Source organism: Protopterus annectens, chromosome 6.part1 (genome assembly GCF_019279795.1).
Source record: "Protopterus annectens isolate FY-2018-M chromosome 6.part1, PAN1.0, whole genome shotgun sequence".
NCBI classification, from domain to species: domain Eukaryota; kingdom Metazoa; phylum Chordata; order Ceratodontiformes; family Protopteridae; genus Protopterus; species Protopterus annectens.
This window is the reverse complement of record NC_056738.1, coordinates 252,455,218-252,475,744: the sequence shown is the minus strand read 5'-3', so window position 1 is coordinate 252,475,744 and position 20,527 is coordinate 252,455,218. Positions and strand designations below refer to the sequence as shown.

At 44.3% G+C, this 20,527-nt stretch overlaps 1 protein-coding gene across 1 annotated transcript in view; it reads left to right on the top strand.

The window, feature by feature from the left end:
• Nucleotides 1–20,527, top strand: part of LOC122805272 (breast cancer metastasis-suppressor 1-like protein) — a 360,358-nt gene that overhangs the window by 150,768 nt on the left and 189,063 nt on the right. Inside the window, exon 3 of the mRNA XM_044075361.1 lies at nt 11,153–11,243. Coding sequence (XP_043931296.1) covers nt 11,153–11,243 — 91 coding nt within the window. The remainder of the gene's footprint in view (nt 1–11,152; nt 11,244–20,527) is intronic.

Here is a 20,527-nt window from a genome sequence, read left to right as displayed (position 1 = left end):
ATACCTGAGTGGGGTATTGTGTGAAGGCCTTTGCCAGGTCGAGGTAGGCTGTATGGGCTGCCTTTCCCTCATCAATGGCCTTGGTGACTGTCTCGAAAAAGTCAACCAAGTTTAAGAGGCAGGATCTGCCTTTGACAAAGCCAAACTGAGTTGGATCCAAAGTCTGCAAGTTCCCTATGTCTTTATTTATGAGTTCCATTATGATCCTCTCCATGGCTTTGCAGATAAGGCTTGTCAAGCTAATGGGCGGTAATTTCCAGGGTCTGTGGAGGCACCGCCTTATGAAGTGGGACCACAGTCGCCGTCGCCACTCCTTGGTGCGTATCCTGAGGTGAGGCTAAGATTAAACAGCTGTCCTAACTGTGGGCTTAATTCCTCATTGAGTTCATGAAGCACACAGCCGGGGACACCATCCGGTCCCATGGATGCTGTGTTTTTAGCCTTAGTGAGGGCAGTTCTCACCTGGGCGTTGGAGATGTTTGGGGGGCTACAATCCTCTGGAATGGATATCTCTCCTTTTGGGGGAGGGGAGAAGTTTGCACTGAACCTGTCAGCCAGTATGTTGGCAATGTGTGTAGGTTCAGTAATTTTCACATCATTTTGAACTAATTCTGAGCATATCTGGGAGTTTCCTCCTAGGTTTCTAACATAGCTAAAGAAGGCCTTATGATTCTCTTTAGAGTCCTTGGCGATTTTCTCTCAAAATTTGCCTTGGATGATTTTATGAGAGCTCTTAGTTTTTACTTATAATGATCAAAGGTGTCTTACCTTTCAAGGATTTTGCTCTATCTTGTAGTAGCTTCCTCCTTTTGTTGTAGAGCTTGTTTATGGCTGGGGTCCACCAGACTGGACGCTTGCCTTTGGTACAGAGAGTCTTAGTTTTGTTTGGGATTGCCTGATCCATGCAGTCCTGTAGGTGCTGGTAGAAGGCATTTGTAAGTGATTCAGCGGTTTGAGTAATGTTTACCACTGGCTCAGGGGCCTTAAAGGAGACCACACTAGTTTTTAGAAGTGTGAAATCGGCTTTTGAGAAGTTTTTCACTGTGGTCTTTTTTGTTTCAGGTGGGGGCGGGATGAGGACCTCCAGCGAGATTAGTTTATGATCTGATCTCACCAGTGAGGGGTATACTTCGGTGTTGAACATTTTGATCCCATGTTCGTGATGATGAGATCAAGTATGTTTTCTCCTCTTGTGGGGATGGTGACTAGTTGTTCCATGGCATCTGAGTTTATGAACTCCAGGAATCTTTGGGTTAGAGTGTTCGGACTTGAGTAGTGTTCCCAGTCTATATTAGGGTAGTTAAAGTCACCTAGTATGATGGTGTTTGGAGATACATTTATCCCTCCAATGTTTTCAGGAAGGCCATGTGAGGTTCCTGAGTTTGAGAGGGTGGCCTGTAACATGCTACAAATTGCAGAGCAGTCTTGCCTATGGTTAATTGCACCTGGATGGTCTCCGATGCATCATGCGTTGCCACCAACCTTGAGGTGTGGGTGTCCTTTATGAATATGGACACCCCTCCTTTCTTGGTGTTGTCCGGATTTTGGGGCGGGCATGATATGAGGTGAAACCTGTTAGTGCTGGGGTGCTCTCAGGAGCCTTGAACCAGGTTTCTGTCACAGCACAGACATCGATGTTCTCCATATTGAGAAGGGCCTCGAGTGCGTGCATCTTGAGATTGAGACTTCTTTCATTGAGCAGCATTACCCTTAGTTTTTTTCCTTTTTGGTGTTCTAGGGTGGTAGGTTTAGAATTTGAGCCTTGCCTAAAAAAGGCACTATGGGGTGGCAAGAGCCTTTGCCAATATCCGGAAGCCCAGGGTGACAGGTGCAAGCCGTCCCTTGCGAAGCGTGGCTTGTCCAGCATGTCATCCCAGGCAGACAGACATTGGATCCCCTTTGAATGACACCAGAATTTAAGCCAATTATTAAAGCTGATCATCTTATCACTGTATTGTGGCATCATTCTAGGTGAAGGTAGGATACTGCTCAAGGTCAGGGTCATACCTGCCTGGGCTACATAATCAGAGAGCTCCTCGATGTCCCTTTTCATGTAGTCCAAGGAGGTGCGTCTCAGGTCGTTGACACCAGCGTGGACAATGACTGAGTCGTACTTGTACCTGCTGTTGAGAGACCTGAGTGCTTGCGTTATGTGGCGGATTCTAGCGCCTGACAGGCAGCTTACTGTGACCTTCTCTTTACTCAGTCTGGTGAGCGGGACGTCAGTGTGTCTGACTATGGAATCACCAATGACAAGTGTGTCTGGCATTTTGTTTGGCCTTAAGGGCTGTGACTGTTTGACACTCTGACTGTGTGGTCTATGTGTTGCATGTGTTGGGTCGTGAGGTGGTAGTTGTTTGGGTGTCTGCTTTGGTGGCCTCTGCTGTTTTGGTAAATTTTTGATCAGAGCCTCCGAGTATGTCTTTGTGTGAGTATGTGTATGATTTGAAGTTGTGATGGTACCATGTGTGACTGAGTATGTATTGTGTGTGGTTACCTTCTCCTCCTGTCTGGTCTTGCCAGTCCTATGTTGAGAGAGCTCAGCCTCCAGTTTGCATCAGCAATTTCAGCAGAATACAACATGGATCCTCCAGTCTTCTCTCATCCTCTACTCAGGCAGTTTCTGAGAGGAATTAAAAATGTAAATCCTCCAAGGAAGCCACCTTTGCCTACATGGGACCTCAACTTTGTGCTGGAAAAGTTAACACTTCCCCCTTTCGAGCCAGCAGCAACAGCAGAATTACAGTTCTTATCTTGGAAAACTGCTTTCCTGCTTGCAATCACTTCAGCAAGAAGGGTTTCTGAATTACAGGCATTAATGGCAGTACAGCCCTTCCTTATCTTCCATCAGGATAGAGTGTCCTTGAGAACTAACCCTACTTTTATGCCAAAGGTGGTCTCCAGGGTATCATTGAACCAAGCAATCCACCTACCAACATTCTTCCCAACCCACAGAACAGGGGGGAAAGACTACTACATACCTTGGATGTGCACAGGCAATTGCGCTACTATCTGGACAGAACCAAGAACAATAGAAAAACTGACCAGCTTCTGGTAGCATATGCAACAGGAATGGAAGGAAAAGCAATTTCAAAACAGACAATCTCAAAATGGATAGGAAATTGCATTAGATTTTGTTACTCTTTTCATGGAAAGACAACTCCAGAAAACATCAGGCCTCACTCCACAAGAGCTACAGCCACTACTACAGCTTTCTTCCGAGGAGTGGCTACCAAAGACATTCTAGAGGCTGCTACTTGGAGCTCCGTGCATACATTTGCCAAGCATTATAATCTACCTTTATACTCCAGATCCCGAGCAAGTTTTGCAACTGCTGTTTTGCAAGGGATCTTAACTACACCATAATCATCTTAGTGCCTCCTCCCCCAGTTTGGCTATGGTATTCTACCCATATGTTAGGACTGCAGATGCATCCTTGAAGGACATAGTACAGTTTTGTACCTACCATAAATGTAGATGTCCGAGAGGTATGCATCTGCAGTCAGGATTACCCACCCTCCTTCCCCTCTGTGGTACTCCTAGGGTATTTGCCCATCTTGTAGCTAGCTGGGGGAATCTATTCTGGTGTATTTGTTTGTATATATGTATATACATGCTTATTTTGTTTGCTCTCTACTGTTTAGAATCATTTGCATTTATCCAAATTTGGCCTTCCTAGAGGGCACCTGGCATCTGGGGCAAGAAACACTGAGGAAAATGGCATCGGCTGATGCCTTTATACCCAATTCACAGCAGCTATGACGTCGGGTGAAGTGCGACATCAGCTGAGGCCAGACCCAGACTTTGGAATCCGGCCGACCGAAGGGCTGCCTGAGGCAGGACAACCCATATGTTAGGACTGCAGATGCATACCTCTCGGACATCTACATTTATGGTAGGTACAAAACTGTACTTTATGATGCATTGGAAGCTTCATGTAGGTCAGCTATGACAGGTGCAGTCATACGTAGGCATGCTTGGCTGAAGGAACAATCTCTGCCAGACCATGTTAAAGCAAAGCTTCTGGATGCTCCACTGGAAAAGCAAAAGTTATTTGGCTCCACTGCTCAGGAGGTCTTAAAGAAATTTGAAGAAAAGGCAAAATCTGTACAAACAGTCAAAGATTTTATGCAAGTCCAACCACCAAGATTCAGCAGAAATTGGCCTTCCAAGAACTGGTCCTTTCCAGACAGAGAGATTTCAGAGAGGCAAGAACAGGCATGCCAGAGGTTGAGGGCAAGCTAGAGGCTCCTACAGAGGACGTCAATGGCAGCCTCCCAACCAGAGAAGTAGTGCAGGGCCTACAACTGCTGCACAAGGACAGACTCAATGACTTTACTTTGACACCGCCAACCAGGGCTCAGTTGGAAGCACCTTTGGGCGGAAAGCTTTCCTTATTTTCAGAAAATTGGCACATTATTACAAGGGACAAATGGACACTACAAATGATAGACAAAGGATACAGGTTCCATTTCCACACATTACCGAAAAGAAAAGGCATGCCAGACCTGCCACCAAATCAAAGGGCAAAGGCTTTGAAACAAATCTCCAACTTAATGCAAATGAAAGCAATAGAAAAGGTTCCTCTCTCAGAACAAGGCCAAGGATTTTATTCCAGACTCTTCCTTGTTCCAAGAAAAGAAAAGCAATGGAGGCCTATTCTCGACTTGTCCGCACTAAATACTTATCTCATTGTCCCAAAATTCAAAATGCTGACTCTACAGCAACTCCTTCCCATGCTGGGCAAGGGTCTTGGCTGGTAACTCTGGACCTCAAGGAGGCATATCTGCATGTCCCTATCAGACAAAGCTGCAGAAGACACCTCAGATTTCTTGCAGGTTCAGAGCATTATCAATTCTCAGCATTGCCCTTTGGCTTATCTACTGTGCCCAGAGTATTCACGAAATGCCTGGCATCAGTAATTGCACACTGCAGACTTCAGGGGATGCAAATATACCCGTATCTGGACGACTGCCTTATACAAGCGGACAGCCAACAAATTTTGGTAATACACTTGAATTATGCCATCTACCTACTTCAAGCCTTGGGATATACAGTCAACATTCACAAGTCAAGACTTGTACCATCCCAAAGAATAACTTTTCTGGGTGCGAATCTAGACACAACCACCCAAATGGCTTTCCTCACAGAAGAAAAACAAAGTCAACTGCCGGATTACTTCAAAAACCTGTCAAGACAAACTCAGCAGACTGCAAGGAAAATCCTGCAAGCCCTCTGTTACATGGCTTCTTGCATTCTTCTGATTTCTTAAGCAAGGCTACAAAGAGGAAACTACAATGGTACCTAAGGAGTCTATGGACTAAGCACAGTCACAGCTTGGAAACTTTGATACCACTCATCCCATGCCTTCAAAAGGAATTTCTGTGGTGGGCTCAAGCAAGCCAGTCAAACGGGGGTCTGCCCTTCAGCAAGCCAATAGCCAGCCAAACCATTACAATGGACGCTTCAGACCACGGATGGGGAGCGCACATGGAGGGAAGGTGTATTCAAGGACTATGGTCACAAAAAGAGCTACGCATGCACATAAACCAAAAGGAAATGCTGGCAGTGATACATGCAGTTGAAGCCTTCAAACCCTTTCTGCATCATGGCCATCTGTTAATAAGGACAGACAACACCACTGTTATGTGGTACATAAACAAGCAAGGAGGCACCCATTCCTATCCCCTTTGCAGGCTGGCAATGAATCTAGGGGAACTTTCCTTGAAACTCAATATACAGCTGCAATCCCAGTTTGTGCCAGGGAAAGACAATATACTGGCGGACAGCTTAAGCAGAAATATCATGGATGCACACGAATGGATGCTGCACCCAGACATCTTTCTACAGATAACTCAATCATGGGGGAGGCCGGACTTAGATCTTTTTGCCTCCCCCCACAATCATCAACTGAAGATATTCTGCTCAAGGACATACCACCCACAAGCATGGAAAGTGGACGCTCTCTCTTTCAGCTGGAGAACTCTAACAGTGTATGCATTTCCACCTCTCCCATTAATGACCAAGGTTTTACTGAAGATCAGGACAGAGCAGCCAAAAGTGATTCTGATAGCTCCAGACTGGCCAAGACAGCACTGGTACCCACTGTTAAAGAGTATGTCACGTACGAAACCATGGCCTCTTCCTCTATGGCCACTTCTACTGACACAGCACAGTTACAAAACTCTGCATCCCAACCTGAAAACCTTGCAACTAACAGCCTGGGAAATACCTTGACTCCTCCTCAGGACAAGCTATCCCAGAGAGTGAAAGATATTATTATGGAAGCTCGCCGGCCTTCCACAAGAAAGGCATATTCAGCAAAATGGAAAAGATTTCACATTTGGAACACCACAAAGGGCCTAGATGCGACAGTGATGAGCATGGCACATATCCTGGAATACTTGGCAGAAATGTTCCACAATGGTCTATCGTACTCTTCCATTAAAATTCATGCTTCAGCAATCTCAGCAGAGTACAATACTGATCCGCCTGTCTTCTCTCATCCTCTCCTAAGACGGTTTCTAAGAGGAATCAAAAACATCAATCCTCCAAGGAAACCACCTCTACCTACTTGGGACCTTAACTTCATGTTGGAAAAACTAACACTGCCTCCCTTTGAACCAGCAGAATCTGCAGAACTACAGTTCCTGTCTTGGAAGACTGCTTTCCTTCTGGCCATAACCTCAGCAAGAAGAGTATCTGAGTTACAGGCCCTTATGGCAGTACAGCCATTTCTTATTTTTCATCAGGACAGAGTTTCACTAAGAACCAATCCTACATTTATGCCAAAGGTGGTATCCAGGGTTTCATTAAATCAAGCTATTCACTTGCCTACCTTCTTTCCAAATCCACAAAACAAAGGGGAGAAACTTCTGCACACCCTGAACATACACAGACAGTTGCGCTACTACTTGGACAGAACTAAAGGTTACAGAAAAACTGACCAGCTGTTGGTAGCATATGCTGCTGGTACACAAGGAAAAGCAATTTCCAAACAGACAATTTCAAAATGGATAGGGAATTGCATTTGTTTTTGTTACTCCTTTCATGGAAAAGCTGTGCCAGCTAACATTAGACCTCATTCCACGAGAGCCACAGCCACCTCCACAGCCTTCTTAAGAGGGGTGGCTACCAAGGACATTTTAGAAGCTGCTACATGGAGCTCCGTGCATACATTTGCCAAGCATTACAATTTACCTTTATATTCCAGATCCAGAGCAGGCTTTGCTATGGCAGTCCTGCAGGGCATTTTAGCTACACCATCCTTTACATAGTTCCTCCACCCCCAGATTGGCTATGGTATTCTACCCATATGTGATGACTGCAGATGCATCCTTGAAGGACATAGTACAGTTTTGTACCTACCATAAATGTAGATGTCCGATAGGTATGCATCTGCAGTCAGGTTTACCCTCCCTCCTTCCCCTTTGTGGTATTTCTTGGGTACTTACCTTTCTAATAGCTAGCTGGGGTGATCTATTATGGTGTATTTGTTTTTTATATCATTGTGCATGTTTGGATTTTTAAATGCATCTCTCCAAATTTAGCCTTCCTTAGAGGGCACCTGGCATCTGGGGCAAGAAAAACTGAGGAAGATGGCTCTGGCTGATGCTTTTATACCCCAGGCGCTCTGACATCGGGGAAAATGCGACATCAGCCGACGCCGGACCCAGACTTTGGAATCCGGCCGACCGAAGGGCTGCCTGAGGCACGACAACCCATATGTGATGACTGCAGATGCATACCTATCGGACATCTACATTTATGGTAGGTACAAAACTGTACTTTCTCAATCCTGTCAGACACAGCAAGCTGCAGGCAGCCTGGGAGGGACCCTACTGGTGGTAAGGAAGGCCAGTGATGTTGATTACATGGTGGAACTGCTAGGTAGGAGCACAAATTGTACCATGTTAACATGATGAAACCTTACCATGATAGGGAGGCCCTTGTGCTGAGTATTTGCAGAGGATTGCAGGAGGAGTCAGAGGGAGATCTGGTTACTGATCTCCTCAGTGAGGCTCGGGCTGACACCTCAGTGGAAGGGGTAGCAGTGTCCCAGCAGCTATCTCCTACCCAGGTTTGAGAAATCCGGGCAGTGATTACAGGAGTTTGGGGACATGTTCAGTGGGAAACCAGGGTGACCTACCTGGTGCAGTTACCAGGTGGATACAGGACCCCAAAGGCCTATTAGACAGCCCCCTTATAGGGTGCTGGAGAGAGCCCAACAGACTCTGAGGGAGGAGATACAGGAAATGTTGGAACTAGGGGTAAGTCAAGAGTCCAGCAGTCCCTGGGCCTCCCCAGTGGTGCTGATACCAAAGAAGGATGGCAGCACCAGGTTCTTTGTGGACTACAGGAGATTAGTCACATAGTCAGTTGCGTACCCCATGCCTAGGACAGATGAAGCCCTAGAGCAGCTGGATGGGGTTAAGTATCTTGCCACCATTTATCTTATCAAGGGTTACTGGCAGGTGTCCTTGACTCCCAGTGCTAGAGAGATGTTGGCCTTTGTGACTCCTTTTGGCTTGTATGAGTTCACAAAGATGCCCTTTGGGATGAAAAATGCCCTGACTACTTTCCAGAGGCTGGTAGATCATATCTTAGCAGGAGCAGGAGGGTTTGCCCTTGCTTACCTAGATTATATTGCCATCTACAGCCATTCCTGGCAAGATCACCTTCAGCATGTCAGGGAGCTGCTAGGCAGACTACAGAGGGCAGACTTGACCATTAAGCCCAGCAAATGTCAGGTGGGTATGGCAGAGGTCTCCTGTCTATAGAGTGGGGAGTGGTAAGATCAGGTCAGAACCTGACAAAGTGGAAGCCATTCAGGCATGGCCTGCACCTGTTACCAAAAGGCAGGTGAGGGTATTCTTAGGGACAGCAGGGTACTACAGAAAGTTCGTCCCCAGTTATAGTACCATAGCTGCTCCCCTCACAGACCTGAAAAGGAAAAACAGGACAGATAAGGTAGTGTGGACCACAGCAAGTGAGCAGGCATTCCAGAAGCTTAAAGAAGCCTTGGGAGGACCCCCTGTGTTAGCCAGTCCAGATTACAGCAAATAATTTGTTGTGCAGGTGGATGCTTTGAGCCATGGGGTGGGGGCTGTACTTAACCAGATTTCTTCAGAGGGAGAAGAGCACCCAGTGGTTTATCTCAGTCGTAGGCTCCAACCCAGGGAGGAATGCTATGCAACTGTAGAAAGGGAATGTTTAAGTCATAGTTTGGGCACTTCAGACACTTCAGCCTTATCTGTATGAAAGGAAATTTACTGTAGTTACAGATAACAGTCTGCTAACGTGGTTACATGGAGCCAGCCAGCAAGATGCGAAGTTATTAAGATGGAGCCTAGGGTTGCAAGCATGAGATACATCAGCGCAGCACAGCAGTTGGATTAGCAATGCCAATGCAGATGGGCTCTGAAGATAGGGAGTCAGGTAAGGTGTACCCAGATAGACCTGACCCTCTCAAGCAACAATTCTCAAGGGTCACTTGAAAAACTAGCTTGAGTTCTCTAGGGTAGGGGTGGATTGTGAAGGCTGCCAGCCTAGCTAGATAGCATTTTGTAAATCATTGTGTCCCTATAAATATTAATATGATCCACAGGCTTGTGTAACAAATGTAAAGAAAATTGTGTATGTTCTGAGCTTTAAAAATGTAACCACAGTGCCCTCTGCTGGAAGAAAGCTGACAAGTAAAGTATTGTATGACCAATCTAAAGCTCGGATACAGGATGTCTGGGCTGGGAAATTCTTTCTATTGTCTTGACATAGCTAATTACTAGGTTCCACATGTAAAGGTGTCTTTTATTGCTGTGGTTTCCTGGCAGGTGCAGCTTACAAAGAAATGTAAATTTTGAGTTTCTATTGGCCTGGGAACTAAAGGAGAAGTGATTTTAAAAAATCATGTAATCTGAGATGAGCCAGCAGTACTGTGTATTGTCAATTTAAGACTTTCTCAGAGAAAAAGATTGAACATTTTGTATCTTGTCTTGGATCTAGTAAGAACATCCACTCACCAGCACTTGCTTTGCTCTGTAAGTAAAGTTATTTAGAACTTAGTATTTATCTTAGAGGTAGGAATTTAGCCAGAGTAGTCTAGCTGTTTTCTGTATTTGTCAGACTGTCCTATAATATTGTTTTAAACTAAAGTATTTCCTGTGATTTCTGAACTCTGTAATGTCATTGTGTTGAAGTAATAAGTATTGTCTGGTGTTTTTATTATTAAATATTTATTTAAACCCTTTCAACTGTGGCTGTTGTGTAGAGACAATTTAAGCTCTAGAGTACTTGTTTGTATTTGCCGATAGTGTACAAAGCCACTCCAATAGCCTTGCTGTTTGTCACACTTACTAATTGGATAAAAATAATAATGCACAGTAAAATTGGACACCCTTTGGGAAGGGCCTTATTAGTAGCTGATAAATAGTGGTTGGTGGAAGTGATTTTTACCTTAGTCTGGAGAGAAGGGGGCATAACTAGAGAACCTGTGCCAGCCTTCCCCAGGAATGTGTGTGCTTGTATATAACTCGTATCTCAGTGTGTGTCAGCTACTTGAGAAGGGACACGAAGCACTGGTTTGACAGAGATGGTGCTGGAGGTTTTGGCTTGACCACTAGGCTAAGATCTGTACCCTATAGCTGTGCCAGTGGGGTCTTATTGGGGCCCTGGAGAGGAAAGGACAAACCAGCCCAAGACTGACTGTGATCCCTGTGTGCTCTTAAGGGAAATGTTACTTTACTGTGTGTGTACCTTGTTATCCTCCCAAAGTGGACGCCCCTCAGTGGTGCTGGTGTTGAGGATTGTGGCTCCTTGATTACTGAGCCAAGATCATTGTGAAAGTTTAAAGTTGATCAAAGCAATCAAGTAATGGAGCAGGGGAAATGATGCAGTTTGTGTGGTTAGGATTTAACAGTGGAAAATTTGGAACCATTAGGCATATGCTGGGAAGAAGAATATTTCAGAAGGGGCCTGGAATGCTTAAAGGTTCATTCTCTGTTAAGTAAAAGGTACTGTGAGCTCCTCTGTGACATGCATACATTTGTTTTTTTATTTTATGAAATACTTTTCTTGTGGTTCAATCGTGTAAAAGAAGAGAACTGATGAACAGTTATAGACTTGGGTATAACGCTTTCTTTATCTGTTATTTCAGAAATGGATGATGAGGATTGTGAACGCCGTAGAATAGAATGCCTTGATGAAATGTCTGACCTGGAAAAGCAATTCACCGATTTAAAGGAGAAGTAAGACACTGTGTAGTTTCATTTCTAAGTTCCATTCTATCATGCTGTTATGTTAGTAATGTTATGTAGTTTGTGAGCATGTATGTTTGTCAAGTATTCCCCTGTAAAAAGTGCCTACTGTCTAGTACATAAAGAAGGTAGCACAATTACAGGTTGTCTACTTATAGAACCTATTGAATATATTTACTGATATGTCACTATAAAAAATGAGATGCATGCATTCCAGGTATCTAGTGAAGTTCATCAGATTGATCACTACTGCAGTAACATTACCTGTATGGGTTGTATCCTGCCACGTATATGTCAGACCTCCAGCTTCCAAAGCTTAGGGACACTCCATGTGTCCAATCTGTTAAATAGCTTGAGCAGAGCTGAAAAAAAGAAGTGGTTTGAATGCTAAGTCCTTCATAGCTTTCCTGTCTCTAAATAATGCTCCTCTTGTAGGCTTTCAAGGTTCACCAGTCAGCTAGCACTGTTCTAAAGCTGAGCAGACAAGTTCCCATTGGGGTGAACATTCCACTTTTTAATTTTCAGACAGAAAGTGAACTTTCTCTGTGAAAGTAATATTTTTAAGCTAGAAAAAGTGTTTTGTAGACTACCATGTGACTTTTAGTAATTTTTATTTTTGTGGGAAAAAGTTGTCAAAACTATTTCCTTGGTAAAAGTTATGGTTTACTTTTGTGAGCTGGGTAAGTGTTTAAAGTGTGCTTTTCAATATGTTCTTGGTAAAAAAGTGACACTTTCATGCTTGCTTGTTTCACCAGCTACTACTACAAGGCTTCCCTGGGAATCGAGTGCACTTTTTGGCTTTACCATAGAACAACCTACTGGTTCCTCCATTCTTCTGTCATCTAGCCACGTAAAGAAAAAAAAATAACTATCAACCTTTTGCCACTTCAGCAGGCTGCTAAAGTGAGTCAGTTGCAGATGGATGTTTCTGCTGTGACATTTTTGATTCTAAAGACCATTCATCTTTTCTTGGCTCTTTCTGATGTAGTCCCTGCAACCACCATGGAGTGAAGCGGTTGGACATTCCCTCTGCTACTGTTGAAATGCCCTTGGTGGGCAAGGGAGAGCCAGTCTTTTTGGTCTTGGAAGAAACATTAAGGAATTCTCTCTCTGCCTAGCCAGACTGGAGTGACTGTCCCTAGGAATGTTTTGATTTAGATCTGCTTCTTCAGAAATTTTTGTCAAAAAGAAGCAAAACATTAGACATATGCCTTGTCCTGTCTCTTTGAGCAGGAGTGATTTATTGGACTTAGTTCAGGATTTAGTGTAGGCTGTGGACCCTTCTACTTATGGTGTTTCCGCTAGGAAAAAAAAGGTATTCTTGATCTTCTGAGGAGGTTCAAGATTCTGAACCATAAAATTGTGAAGGGACAACTTCTGCCCCCCCCCCCCTCAGGTTTCTAATTCCGAGTAAGTGTGGCTTCTAACAGCCCCTACAAAGGATTTTATTTTTCTGAAACAATCTCTGGAATCTATCAGTTGATTCAGCAATCTCCGTAATGAATTAGTTGTTTCAATGGGAACATAATGGTATTCCACTAGCTCTCAAGAAACATTGTGGTATACTGCAACTGGAATTTCCTAAACCTTCTCCTGTTCCTTGTGTTCTTCCATCACTGAAGGATGAGTTTATTACAGTCTGTATCTTTCATGACAGTCAACATGCTGTCCTCAAGACAGAAGATCGTTTTGCATAACGTTTCTCAGTCTTTTAAGTTTTTATTTTCAAGCCCCTGGTCAGGCGCAGCATTGATATCTCTGGTGGATCCAGCTTATGCAAAACATCTGGTCAGTGCCAATCCCACCTTTTTTTGACAGGGATGGGAAAGCTTTTGATGTAGTTGGGGAAAATGTATTCTTCTGCAAAACTTATTTTAGCATCTTTAATTGTCAAGCTAATATGTAATCTTAAAAAGCATTGGAGGTAGGCGGCAAGGAAAAAAAGGAGGCACCACCTAGAATAAAGGACAGTCTAAGAAGTCTGAATGACTCTCTTCAAAATACCCACATCCCATTCTTACCCTGGCAAGTCTTTAATCCTTCCCAAAAAATCTGAACCTCCAGTTCTCTTCTTTATAACAGATAGTTATAGACAGATGGATTCTGATAGTGATTCATCCGAGGTGCATGTGGTCGTGGGAATATCTTCTTCCCTTTTTAGAGATCCTTTCTTATCCACCAGATCAAACTTCTCTTTTCCCACCTCCATTCTGCATCTGTTGACTCAGTGAGTGACAGAAAAGGTCCCCTGCCTCTGACAGGAGATGTTTTTTTTATTCAGAAATGTTACTGGTTTCAAAAAAAAGCTTCATGGAGACCAGTTTTGTAGCCTTTTTTTTTTTTCTTAACCACTTTGTGACAGTTCCAATTTCAAAGTATTGTCTCTGCATAACTTGTTGCAATCTCATTCCCCATTTATGTTTTTTGGTGTCCTTAGATTTAAAAAATGCTTATCACGTTTTTATAACTCCAGATTTTAGTTATTTTGCAAGGTTTTATATGTCTGGATCACATTTTCAGTTATCTACATTGCCCTTCAGGTTATCCACTGCACAAGGGTATTTACAAAGTGTCTAGTTAAAGTGATAGCTTACTTCAGACTGCAGAGTATTCACATTTTTCCTTATTTAGATGACTTGCTTATTTTGGAAGAGTGTTTCATGGTGTCAGGAATCTGTCAGTTGGGTGGGAGATTTCCTGTACAGACTTGAGTTTCAGGAAAGCATCCAAAAGTCTATTCAAGTTCTTCTGCACAGGGTTGTTTTCTTTGGTGTCTCCTAAATACCTTAGGTTAAAGAGCTTTTTTTCCACAAGGAAATATTAGGTCTACATCTAGATCTATTGAGGATTTTTTTTCCACCCAAACAAGTGTCTCAGGAAGTGAATTTTTCATCATACTAGGTCTCATGGCATCTACAATTCTCATGATGCCTTTAGCAAGATTCCACATGAGAAGATTCACTGGTACCTAAAATGAGTGTGGTCCCAGCATCAGCATCCCCTGACAGTCCAGATTCCAGTTTTGGGGTGTGTGAGAAGGGATATTCTTTGGTGGAGAGACCAGTTTTGTCTGAATCCAGGTTTCACATTTTCCTTTCCAGTTTCAGCACAGCCTATAACTGCAGAAACCTCAGACTTTGGTTTGGGAGCAGCGTCTATGAGGATAAAGGTAAGGTGCAGGGTGTTTGGAACAAAAAAGGTAGCTCTAAACACACAAATGTAAAAGAAATGCTGCCACTAATAAATTCTCTCAATTCTTCCAGTCATTAGTGATCCCCAAGAACTTGACACATAATTACAAGACAATTTCATAGTGATGTGGTACGTAAACAGGTAGGGGGTAACCAGATCTTACCCTCTTTGTAGACTAGCCATGGTAGGGTGGAATATAGCTTTTAAGCACAGTCTCACTCTAAAGGCATCTTAACATCTCATCAAAGCAAAAATCTGTGGCAGACAAGTGATCAGGATCAGAACAGACTCTCACAAATGGAAACCAAATCAGAGGGTCTTCCAGGAATTGATCCAGCTGTGGGGAACACCTCCGATAGATCTGCTTGCCTTCAGTCTCAAAAACCAGTTAAGCTTGGAAAACAGATGCCTATTGTTTGTTTTTTTTTGTAGTAATGTTCCTCTGTGCTTTTCCATTCTTCCCAATAATATCCGGGGTCATTCTGGAGAATTCAGAAAGACTCTGCAAAGATGACTGTGGTCATTTCCTTCTGGGCAGGGTAACTGTGGTTCTCCCTTCTTTTAGAAATGGCCAAAGGCAATTACCACAAGCTTCCTCACAGATTGGGTCCTGCTTACACAAGACAGGAGGTGTTTTGAGTCATCCCATCTCCACAAACATCTGCATATAACTGCCTAGATGATAGAGTTGTAATACCTTTTAGGCATTTATTTTCTGAGAGCATGTAACAGGTATTAAAGGGAGCAAAAAAAAAAAAATAACCTGCTGTTAGAAAACTATATATTAACAAATGAAAACTATTTTCTAGTTGGCGCCAAAACAAGAACCAGGACTGATGTTCTTCGTGTTTCACTGTTGCAGTCATCACACTTGGGTTATCTGCCTGCAGGTAGCCCTCAGTTGGCCCGAATACCAGAGTCTTTGTGTTGGATGCTGTCGCTTCACCCATGACGTCAGGTAGTCAGGGGTATAAAACATGCAGCCGATGCCATTACATCAGCTTTTCTTGCTGTGCAGGAGCCCGAAGCAGAAACGGTTAGCAAGTGCTGGTCGGCAGTTACCTGAAATTTTCGTGTTTCAAACCTGAAGTCTTCTAAAGCTAAGTACCCCGTTGGGGATCCTTTTTTCTTGCTCTAACTGATGTCAGAAAAAATTGTCTTGCCTGTGGAAAGCAAATACCTCACAGAGATTTTCATTCTTACTGTGTCACCTGTTTAGGCTCAGACCACAACGTCCCTCTGTCTGTTTTGTGTCTTGTTCAATGCCCGAACTATTCGTCGTCGGGCTATTTTTGTCTCTAAATTCATTTGCTCTCATTCTCCGTTTTCCGAAATGGCTTCAGTAAGCCATTCGACTACCGATCATCCGAAAAAATGCAAAGATAAAGACAGAGACAATACCGCATAGGTCCAAAAGTGCTGACGACGCTTCCATTAAGCTAGTCACCAGTCCACTGGTACTCAGTGAGGTGCTTTCGCAGCCCCTGTTACCCACGTCTACAGATTTTCAGGCCTCTACTGAAACCCATTTGGAGTCCAGTATGCCGTGAGATACTTCGACTAAGGAACCTGCGGATTTCTCTACCTTGGATGGGACCGGAGCCGCTGTGCAGGCACTGGCTTCTGAGGGTGTATTCAGACCTTCCGATGTTCGTATCAAACAGACTACTTCGTTAATGACTAAATCTACCAAATTTCTCAGGCCTAGAGTTTTCCCTACGCCTAGGAAACCGATGACCAAAGCACATTCTCAAGCTCCCATGCCACAGAAACAAATGCTTAGAATGGCTGAAGACCTTATTACTTTAATTAGGGGAAGCCAGCCTTCCCCTCTAAAAGTCAAAGAATTTATTTTCCTTCTGATTCTTTAGACCATGAGTCTGATGACTCTGACCCCTGTGATTACCAGGACATACCCTTATCTACCTATGAGGACTGAGATGCAGAGGATTCAACCCCCCCCCGAGGACTTTTCTTTTGGTGAAACCTTGCATACCCTAAGAGATCATTTCCGCTGGGAATGCCAGGGCTACCCACAGTCCAAAAAGAGACTTGGGGAATTTTTAGACTCCCTCAGCATAGGCCTCTAGCTATTCCCCCTGTCCTGGATATTGTAGATAATGTCTTCATGGAATCCAACCTTACCCCTGATACTTTACCACCTGCTCCAAGAAAGCCTGACAGGTACTAGAGAGTACCTGACTCTCACAAATTTCTCTTTAAAAATCCCACTGCGGATTGAGAGACCATTTCCCAGGGACCTAAAGGTATTAAGGCTTCTACAGCCAAAAACCCTACTCCTTCGGACAGGGATTCTAGGGCTTTAGACAGATGGGATAAGAAGGTTTATATCTCTGCAACTCTTGCCATCAGGGCTTTAAATTGCCAGTTTCATATGTTGAAGTACCAGCAGCATATTATTGATCTAATTAAACAAAAAATGTTGTTAATTCCTGATTGTGCAAAAAATAAGGACTTACAAGACTTAATGCATTCTGCAAACCAAGTTGGTAAACATACTTTGCAGTATGGTTTTGATGTCTTAGAAGCATCTTGCAGGGCTGCTGTCACTGGGTCTGTTCTGAGAAGGTATGCTTGGCTGAGGGAACAAATCTTGCCGGACCATGTCAAGGCAAAATTACTTGATGCTCCATTAAACCACGAATGTTTGTGTGACTCTAAAGCAGAAGTTGTTCTTAAAAAGATGGAGGAAAAAGCTAAATCCATGCAAACTGTTAGATTTCTTACAGGTACAGCCACCTAGATTCAGTAGGCATTGGCCTTCAAAAAACTGGTCCTTTCCAGTTCCTTCCAGACCTTTTCAGCACAAACCCAGGGTCAACAGACCACACAGACTACAGTCTCGGGTATGCACAGATCTAAACAATGGAGTGCTCCCTCCTCAAAAACTGGGAGTGGAAAGCCACCCTCCTATGGAAAAAGTTCACAATGTCTTGTCCTGATTTCTTCCCAGCCATGCCCAAGTACTTGCACCCTAGGAGGAAAACTCGCCCTGCATGCAAAAAAATGGGAGTATATTACCCAGGACCGAAGGGTCTTAAACATTGTAGGATACAGTTTCTATTTCCACTCTCTGCCAACTCCAAGAAGATTGCCAGACCTTCCTCCTAACTAGTGGACAGAGGCCCAAAAGTAAGTACTTTCTCTTGTCAGTATCAGGGCTATTCAGCCTGTGCCAATAGAGCAAAGGGGACAGGGTTTCTACTCCAGGCTGTTTCTGGTGCCCAGGAAAGAGAACTATTGGCGCCCTATTCTGGATCTGTCATCCCTAAACGACTTCCTGGTGGCACTAAAATTCAAAATGCTTACACTCCAGCAGCTCCTTCCTATGCTAGCCAAGGATTCCTGGCTAGTCACCCTAGACTTAAAAGAAGCTTATCTGCACATTCCCATAAGGGAATCTTGCAGGAAATATCTACGTTTTAGGGCAAGCTCTATGCATTATCAGTTCTCTGCACTTCCCTTTGGCTTATCAATTGCGCCCAGTGTATTCACAAAGTGCCTGGCTCCAGCCATTGCTTACTGCAGGCAGAGAAATATTCAAATTTACCCATACTTGGACGATTGTCTGATTCAGGGGGACAGTCAGCAATGCTACTTCAGCACCTGACGTTTGTAGAGAGACCCCTAACTTCTCTGGGGTATACCATCCACGAAAAGAAATCACATCTGGTACCCAGCCAAAAGATTGTATTCCTGGGAGCAAGCTTGAACACAACTTCCCAGATGGCATTCCTCACTCCAGAAAAGCTGGATTATTTTACAACTTATTTCAAACTACTGGCCACCCAAACTCAGCTATCTGCAAGAAAAATACTGCAAGACCTAGGGTTCATGGCCTCATGTATTCTTCTGATTCCATATGCAAGACTGCATATGAGGAAACTTCAGTGGTACTTAAAAAGTCTCTGGTGTCAACATTCCCAGGACCTGGAAAAAGTGAATTCTTATCATTCCTTGCCTAAGGACAGAGGCTTGCACCCACAACAAGGGACTCCTTTTCTCACAATCCTCCGCCATCCAAACTCTGACAACAGATGCATCAGACTATGCATGGAGGGGGCTCACATGGCAGGCAAATGCATTCCAGGCAAATGGAGCCCAGGACAAATTCACCTGCATATCAGTCAAAAAGAAATGTTAGCTGTACAGAATGCACTGACAGCCTTCAAATACCTTATCCTGCCAGGATAACTCCTGATAAAGACAAACACCACCACAGTTAAGTGGTACATAAACAAGCAGGGGGGAACTCACTCCTACCCACTCTGCAGGTTAGCCATGGCACTGTGGAACACAGCCCTAAGCAACCAAGTGCACCTGCAAGCTCAATTCCTGCCACTCAAACAAAATTCACTGGCAGACGACTTAAGCAGAAATCTAATGGATCCACACGAGTGGAAACTGGAACCAAACTCATTCAAAATTCTAATACACAGGTGGGGGACACCAGAGGTGGACCTCTTTGTGTCCCTCCCAAAACCATCAACTAAACAAATTTTGCACCAGAATCCCCCACAGCCAAGCTTGGAAAGTGGATGCCCTATCCTTCACATGGGAAAACCTCTCAATCTATGCCTTTCCCCCCTCTGCCCCTCCTTCTAAAAGTACTCCTCAAGATCAAAGAGGACAGGCCAAGGAAATTCCTTATCGCACCAGACTGGCCACGCCAGCACTGGTACCCACTCCTACGCAGTCTGACAGCAGTGTCACCTTGGCACCTACATCAGGCCCCCTCTCTGCTGTCCCAGTAAGAGGGACAGATTTTGCATCCTCAGCTGCAAACCCTGAACCTGGCAGCCTGGCTTATTCCATGAATACATCACCAGCAACCCTCAGCAAACAGGTGCCGAATGTTATCCTTGAGGCCAGGAGGCCCAGTACTATGAAATCCTTTTCAGAAAAGTGGAATAGGTACTGTTCTTGGAGCCAGTGTCAAGGGAAGGACACAGCCATGCCCTCCTTGCCTCAAATCATAGATTACCTAGCAGAGCTGCTCCACAAAGGCCTATCCTTCTCATCAGTTAAGATTCATGCCTCTGCCGTCTCAGCTCATTACAATACTGAGCCACCCCTCTTCTCTCACCCTCTGATCAAACAGTTCCTGAGAGGAGCTACCAATTTATGACCCCCAAGGAGAGCTCCCACTCCTGCCTTAACTTTGTACTAGAGAAGCTCACGCTTCCCCCTTTTGAGCTTGCTGCTACACCAGAGTTAAAATTCCTCTCTTGGACAATGGCCTACTGCTAGCCATCACTTCAGCAAGAAAGAGTGTCTGAGTTACAGGCCTTTATGGCTGTAGAACCCTTCATTATCTTCCCTGTGGACAGGATTTCCTTCAGGACTAACCCATCTTTTATGCCCAAGGTGGTATCCAGTGTGGCTTTAAACCAACCCATTCATTTGCCAAACTTTTTTCCTAATCCTCAGAATAAAAGGGAAAGGATCCTGCACTCCCTGGGCGTGTACAGACAGCTCAGGTTCTACCTTGACAGGACTAAACCTTTCAGAAAATCTGACCAGCTGCTAGTCAGCTTTGCTACAGGGGCAGAGGGCAAGGCTATTTTGAAACCAACTATTTCTAAATGGATAGCACACTGCATCCATTTCTGCTTCAAGCACCATGGAAAACCTACCCCACAGGGGATAAGAACACATTCCACTTGGGCTACATCTACCTCTACTGCATTTCTCAGAGGAGTCCCTACCAGGGACATCCTGGAAGCTGCAACCTGGAGTTCCACTTGCCTATCTACCAAGCATTACCACTTGCCTATCTTTTCTAAATCCAGAGCTGGATCTGCCGCAGCAGTTTTACAAGGCCTGCTAGACAGCCCTACTACTTCTTGACTCCCTCCACCCTTTCTCAGTTGGAATCAACCCAAGTGTGATGATTGCAACAGTGAAACACAAAGAACATAGTACAGTTGTATGCACTTACCATAAATGTCGATGTTTGAGTGTATTCAATGTTGCAGTCCTGGATATTCATCGTGCATACAGCTGCAGTCATAACAGATGGGTTCTCCTGCCGTCAGGCGGGTCCTCGGTCGGCCGAATCC